General features: G+C 36.2%; 1 protein-coding gene across 4 annotated transcripts in view; it reads left to right on the top strand.

Annotated features, from left to right (window-relative positions):
* The first annotated feature begins 5,490 nt into the window (after positions 1-5,490).
* Positions 5,491-7,543, top strand: part of LOC149816812 (uncharacterized) — a 67,457-nt gene continuing 65,404 nt past the window's right edge. For 3 of the 4 annotated variants that reach the window (XM_089987422.1, XM_089987423.1, XM_089987421.1), the window contains exon 1: positions 5,491-7,071. In XM_089987422.1, coding sequence (XP_089843548.1) covers positions 6,865-7,071 — 207 coding nt within the window. In that variant the 5' untranslated portion in view covers positions 5,491-6,864. The remainder of the gene's footprint in view (positions 7,072-7,543) is intronic. The other variant, XM_089987420.1, reaches the window with a different exon arrangement.

Raw genomic sequence — 7,543 nt, 5'->3', positions numbered from 1 at the left:
TAGTTCGATGAAGAACAATTATCAGTTCGCTTGGAACACTATGAGTTTGGTAAAGAATGACTATCAGTTCACTTGAGAACGCTATTAGTTCGATGAAGAACGACTATCAGTTCACTTGGGAACGCTATCAGTTCGCTTGGAACACTATAAGTTCGATGAAGAATGACTATCAGTTTACTTGGGAATGCTATCAGTTCGCTTGGAACACTATAAGTTCGATGAAGAACGACTATCAGTTCACTTGGAAACAATATCAGTTCGATGAAGAACAACTATCAGTTCGCTTGGGAACGACTATCAGTTCAATGAAGAACAACTATCAGTTCACTTGGAACACTATCAGTTCAATGAAGAATGACTATCACTTCACTTGGAACACTATCAGTTCAATGAAAAACGACTATCAGTTCACTTGGAACACTATCAGTTCAATGAAGAACGACTATCAGTTCACTTGGAACACTATCAGTTCAATGAAGAACGACTATCAGTTCACTTGGAACACTATCAGTTCACTGAAGAACGACTATCAGTTCAATGAAGAACGACTATCAGTTCACTTGGGAACACTATCAGTTCAATGAAGAATGACTATCAGTTCACTTAGAAACACTATCAGTTCAATGAAGAACGACTATCAGTTCACTTGGGAACGCTATCAGTTCAATGAAGAACGACTATCAGTTCGCTTGGAACACTATCAGTTCAATGAAGAACGACTATCAGTTCACTTGGAACACTATCAGTTCACTTGAAACACTATCAGTTCAATGAAGAACATCTATCAGTTCACTTGGAACACTATGAGTTCGATGAAGAACATCTATCAGTTCATTTAGAACACTATCAGTTCGATGAAGAACATCTATCAGTTCACTTGGAACACTATCAGTTCAATGAAGAACGACTATCAGTTCGCTTGGAACACTATCAGTTCACTTGGAACACTATCAGTTCAATGGAGAACGAGGACCATTATAGAGAGAGTTGGATCGCTTCTATGAATGGTTTCAGGATTATCCCCTTATCCTGAACGGGGAATGGAAATTGGATGACCTGGCGGTCGAAATTGAGAATTTTGGTAATTTGAAAATTGGAAATTGGGTGACCCGGAGGTCGAAATTGAGAATTATGGAAAATGATTCAGGTTTTATCCCTTAACCTGAAGGGGAAGAAAATGGATGCAGAATTGATTTAAAATGAAATGCAAATGCACATGAAATGTAAATGAATGCAAAATTAATGCAAGTGGGTGCATATACATGCAAAATGAGAGATTGGTTTATCCTGCCTGCATACAGAATGTTTGAAAACAAATTTTCAAAAGTCGCCCCAGTGTAACTGGGAAGAGGGAATAAAATTTAAAGAAGGCTCTCTGCAGGACTCTGCAAAGCAAAGACATGATCAAATTTTGAGGAAAATTTTTGGATTTTTGGAGGAAAATGTTGAGGAAAATATGGTAGACCATTGAAAGAGTATCCCATTACTAGGGATTGAGTCGTCATAAAGATTATGACAATTGTGTTGTCATTCTTTTGCAAGGGAAATAAACAACGGAAAATGTGCCTTGTTACGAGGAAAACATCATTTTTGAAGGAAAAAGATATCTTGAAAAAACAATCCGCAAACGAATTTAGAATAAGGAGAAGGCAAGTGAGTAAACAATTTCCTCCACAATAATCAAAGTATGCATAAGAAAAAGAAGGTGAAGAATTTTGCAAATAGACAAAAGGATTGAAAATTCAATAAGAGAAAACATATGATTTTGAAAAATTGCAGGCAGGATAAAAATGCAGCTGGAAATTCGAGATCCAGTAGAAAGGGAGAATGAAAAATCACCTGAAGTTTTGAAAGAAATTGGATATTTTGAGAAGTCATCCAGGGTTTGAGAAAGTAAAGGGAAAGGATGAAAATATGGAAATTTGAAAATATTTTTGGGAAAATATAAGGAAATAGAGGTAACAAACAAACAATCACATCCTGCACAAACATTTATGCACATACAGCACTCCCTAAAAGGCTGACTCTAGATGCATCACTTTGAAAACAGCTGTAGGACCCTAATCCTAACTCTAGGTTCGGATTATCTTTGTCCAATCCAGTTATGCCGATATACCCGAATCGAAATCCGAAGTACGTGGCATATAATTTCAACTCCAGTTCTAAGGTAAGGTTTTCCAACATCCTTGAGCGCCTACCGATATACTTCGGACTGTGGCCCGCGGTACGTGGTAGGGGGTGTTAACCCAAATAATTGGCCCAGTTGTGAGGCTCTGTCCCGAACTAGGGTTCTGAAAGAGAGCCCAGCAACGTGAAGACCGGGTAATGATAGGTAATGGAGATTTTGAAAAAATGATCACATGCAAAAAACAGAGGGCTCTATATCCTAGAGAGATAGATTTTGAAAACTTTGCAGAAGCATACATTATTTGCATTCAGATCCTAAATTGAGGAGAGTTATATTTAGACCTAAGTCTATGTGAGCATGAAAATATCTCCTCAATCTGGTCCTACCAAACCATGCCTAGTCTATATGCAATCAATGTCAGCTAGGTCAGAATCTAGGCTCCTAGGCTCACATGATATTGAAAGTAAAGGAGCTGACATTTTTGGAACACAATATTGATAATTAAACTAAGTCAAGCACTACTTTGACCAGACGAGGACAGGTCCCATCACGGTCGCCAAACCTGTTCTCGTCGCAAAATTTTTCCCGTCTTCCCCTCCTTGCAGAAGAGAGAGAGGGAAACGCTTTCGCACTTCAAACTTGACCAGATTTTGGAAATTGTTTTTGAAATACTCGCCTCCATTTTGAAAATTGCGGGAAAATCCATGGGATGGGGCTCGACCTGTCGGTACGAGGTTCGACCGTTCCTGCCGCCTTTAACAGGGGTAATCGAACCAGTGACCAAAATTGTGCTTGACTTAGTTAAATTATCGAAATTGTGTTATATCCTAAATGCACAAAGAATTCAGACATGTGCTATGAGATTTTGGAAAATGCAGCTTGGGAAAACATGATGTATGCTTGGAAAATATTTAGAGTTGAAGGATATTTCTCAGGAAAAAGATGAAAATCAATTTCTCAGGAAATTCTGATGAAAAGGATTTGAAATCTCGAGAAAATTTATGAAGATGTGGGAAAATCATGAATAGTTAAAAATCCTGGGAAAATAGAAGTGATTCTTGAGAAAAGGTGAACATTTGAAAAGGGAAACACTTCTCAGGAAAACTCAGACTTTGAGAAATTTCTTAGAAAAATGATGGAAATTTTATAGGAAAACTCATTGGAGAAGAAAAACTGAACTTGGGAAATTGAAATCCTGGGAATCTTACCCTTGAAATACTTGAAAATCGATTTTGATCTTTGAGAAAGATTGGAAAACCCTTTTTGAAAATCTTAAGAAAATAACATTTCCAAAAAACGAAGGAAACTTGGATTTTGGAAATCCACCTTTGGAAATTTTAGAAGTCTCTTGAGAAACTGGTTTCTATGGAAAATTGTGAAAACTTGACTTGGGAAAACTGATTTAGAAAATTTCTCAGAGTTTCTTGAGAAATTGATTTCTTGAGAATGAAATTTTCTTAAGAAAATCATGAGAAAACCAATGATTTCATGATGCAAATGATATGAGTGAATGAATGCACTTTGAAAAGATTTTCTGAGAAATTTGTTGGAAAAATGTGTATTAAGTCAAAATAAATTCTTCACATATTCTGACTGTGGCCATGAATATGTTCAGAGTTTAATTGATTTAATGCACAATACTTTGAAAATATTAGAAATATGATGTGCATTTTAAGATAGCCTAAGAGTGTAGGCTCAATGTGACTAGTAGAAAGCTGATGGATCTGGGTCTCGTCCATATTCTGACTAGGGCAGTAAATATGGATTCCACCGAGTTCATCAACTCCCTAAGAGTTGGTGCACGTGTCATTTGTGTACATCCATAGTGCTTTTGAAATAATGTGCATGAATCACATAAACATGATATTGCATAAATTCAAACTATATGATATGCATCCTAGTCTAAGCAGAAAATTAAATCTCTTATTCCAAAATTTACATTATTACATCACTAAATAAATGAAATAAATGGAAATTGCAGACTTCAGCTCCTTCTTTTGAATGTCCCTGCCAAATCTTGAAATAAGGTTAGCTCAAATATGTGGGGTTTTCCAAGATTTTCCAATAATATTATGAAATTATTGGATTTAATTGGATATAAACCCTATTCTCATACTTCCTTGATATTTTAAATGATGTAAATGAAAGAAATTCTGTAGAAAATAGTTTGAAATTCGAAATGGTGGTCAAAATGACCAAAATACCCCTAATTATAAAGTTATACCTTTAAAATCAGGGTTTTTTGAAGGAAAACTTGGTAAAATTGAGATTTCGAAATTCAAATTGAATCAAATGATCATGAAATGCAGTATGAGGCATGATGAAATGCTGCTAAACACATTAAGACTGTAAAATCAGAATTTGGCATTTTGCAATTTATCCAAAATAACGAATTTCGCTTGTTTTTCGCTTGGATCCGGGTCCTGCGGGGCCCTGTTTTGATGTTATAGCCAAACCGAACCTCAAATGGATTCCAAATTATCCCAAATTCGGTGTGAAGCATCTTACTACTCTGATAAACAGGCTATAATGCTAAAACTCGCGAAATGATATGATTTAAATGCTAAAATTTAAAGAAAGTCCTAAAAAGGGTGGATTTCGCCTACGGACCCGAACCAAATGCAATGCTTAATATGATAATGCAAGATTTACACCATGAAAACTTCTGATATTTTCAGACTGCTAAAGGACCCGAAATGGAACACTTTTGGTTTTTACAGCCTCTGGATTTGAACCATGGTGAGTTCGGTAATGAGGATTTGGTTCTGATGGAGGTAAAATCAACCTAATCTAAAATAAAATGCTATATAAATAGAAAATTATAGAAAATACCAAAAATAATTTTTAAATAGCTCGGACAGTCCTTCCGACATCTGTTTGGATCCATCAAATCATATTTCTCGATTCGAGTGTCAAAACTTGAATATTATCTCAAAATCGGAGTCCAAACCCTCTTTTTTGAAGAAATTTTCCCGAAATGGTCTGAAATTCTCAGGAAGATACTTTTGTAAATAGTCTTTTTAGAAAAATACAAAAAAATTAGGATTTAGTCTTTATTTTCTCAGGTTTTTATTCCAAAAATACAAAAAAATCAAAATACTCAGAAAAAAACAAAAAAAAATAAAATAAAATAAAATAAAATAAAAAAAAACCATTCTTTTGCAAAAACCTTTTGAAAAACACTCTTTTGAAAAATCGGGTTTTGAGAAAATCTTCTTTTGCAAAAAAGTTTTGTTAGGGAGCCCCTCTTTGCAAAAACTTTAAAATAAAGGGCCCCCCCTTTTGAACTCGTTTTTTTTAGGGTTCTGGTAAAAGCCCTTCGCAAGGGGTTGAATGGGAAGATCTTCTCCTTATCGCAGGTGATTCATGGCGCCTTTCCCCTCCATTCTCATCCATCAGCACTCCATCAGCCTTCTGATCGGCTGGTTCTCCCTAAGCCCTTCATCTTCAACCGTTTTCCTCCTTCGCGAACCTCCTTCTCCCCTATAAAAGAACCACGCAGAAAACCCTAAAACCCACCGCTTCTTCACCCCCGCACCCTCTTCTTCATGCATGACCGCCTTTCACCCCTACATCCTTTTCATTTCTCACGATCTGCTTCTCCCCTGCGCTATCGAAGGAGGCTTTCCTCCAATCCTCTTGTGAAAATCCCTCTCCTTCCTCCTTCCTTCTTCAGCATCTCTGCAAGAACCTGGGTTTCCCCTGCAAAAGCAAAAGAAGGGTCTCTCTGCAAAAAGTGCCTCCCCTACAGGTAAGTGGCTCGTTTCTCTCCTCTTTGATTCTCTGTAGAATTTTCTTCCATTTTTTTAGTTTCGATCCTTCCGTATTTCCTTTTGCAAGGCAAAAGGGTGAGGTCGATCTGCATATGGCAGGATCGGCTGCCCCATTGCAACAACAAATGGAATTTCTATATTCCAATATCGCTTTCTTCATCCTTCCGACCATTCTTTGTGAACTGTTCTTTAGCATATTTTGGATGTCTGCTTGCAGTAGGCCTTTTGTTTTGTTTTCCTTATCCATTTCTTACCTGTATTTCGATTTCTTATGCTTAGCTCAATTTTCTTTTCGCATTTAACCTTCCGTTTCATTTTATAGGATATAACCCTACATGTGGGCAACCGGTGATGTCTCATAGTGGCATCACCGATCCACTTGGGATCTGATTTGCGTTTGAGTTCGTTTACCCCTTTTCTTTTCTTTTTCTCTCATTTTTTCAATTTTCTGTCTGACCTCAATTTCTCATTGCTATTGTGATTTCTTGAATGATTGTCGATTCCCAGTTTGTGCTTTTCTTTTCCTTTTTTTTGTTTTGTTTTTTTGTTTTTTTTTTTGACTTGAGAAGTCTTAACTTCTGGTAGCAATGTAAATTATGCTGCAATTGTAACACTATGAATGGTCTTGTAAAGGTTATTGTGCAGTTGCACACTTTACTTACATCAGATTTCCAAGGAGTGGTTGGTCGCCGCCATAAAGAACAACAAATTGTTAGATATCGAAACGTGATCAATAACTATATCATCCCCTGTTTTGTTTTGTTTTTGACATTTATAAAATATTTGGCTGGAGGTTGTCAAATTTCCGCTACTAGCAGAAGTGCGTGGAAGAATTTCTTCAAGGATCTTTGTCTTCATCTCAGCCAGACGACCCCCCATGTTGATTAAGTTATGATTGCATTTGGGGCAAGTTGCTTCATGTCTACCGTATCAAGGGCAGATTCATAACAGGAGCATCCGACCATGTTCGATCCAGTTTGCTCAAATAATTTTACCCTGGGAAAAGTCCAGACGGGAACATTCTGCCAAAGGCTTAAGGATGTCTTCAGGAAATTTCATCTTGGGAACTTGATATTTTTTTTTTATCTATTCCAGAATTGGTGTTTGCCCTTTATCTGCCCCATTACTTCAAGGTATTTTGAGAGGCAAATTGGCTTCAATAAATATTCTGTAAGTAGCAACTTGTATATTTCTTTTTGCAAATATTGTTTTCCTTATTAGAATGTTTCGGACCAGTCCATGGAGACTCTTTTGCTTGAATATATCATCATTAGGTACAAAAATCTTGTTTATAGGTCCCATTATTTTTTTTTATTTCCATTGTGTTTATTCATATTCCCTTTTCTCAGAATTTTCATCTGCAAAACTGTTGTCCGGTTGTTTCACACTTTCATACATTTTTTTGACTTCTCCATCAAATTTTTTTTTCAGCATGAGTGCAATGCATTAATATTCCATACTGATTATTTATTTCAGAAAGATGATTATTCTTTGTAAGTATAGAAAAGGTTGTCCATGATATTAACTGGGAAAAAGAGGATTATGACTACCAGATTCTAGCTATTGAAAGTGGATTCATGTAATCTCAAAAGTTAATCAGGTTTAAATGAAATAAAAATTGTGATTTGCTAGCAATTCTTCA

This window comes from Nuphar pumila, chromosome 14 (genome assembly GCF_984573655.1).
Source record: "Nuphar pumila chromosome 14, dmNupPumi1.hap1.1, whole genome shotgun sequence".
Taxonomy (NCBI): domain Eukaryota; kingdom Viridiplantae; phylum Streptophyta; class Magnoliopsida; order Nymphaeales; family Nymphaeaceae; genus Nuphar; species Nuphar pumila.
This window is presented reverse-complemented; position numbering and strand designations above follow the sequence as displayed.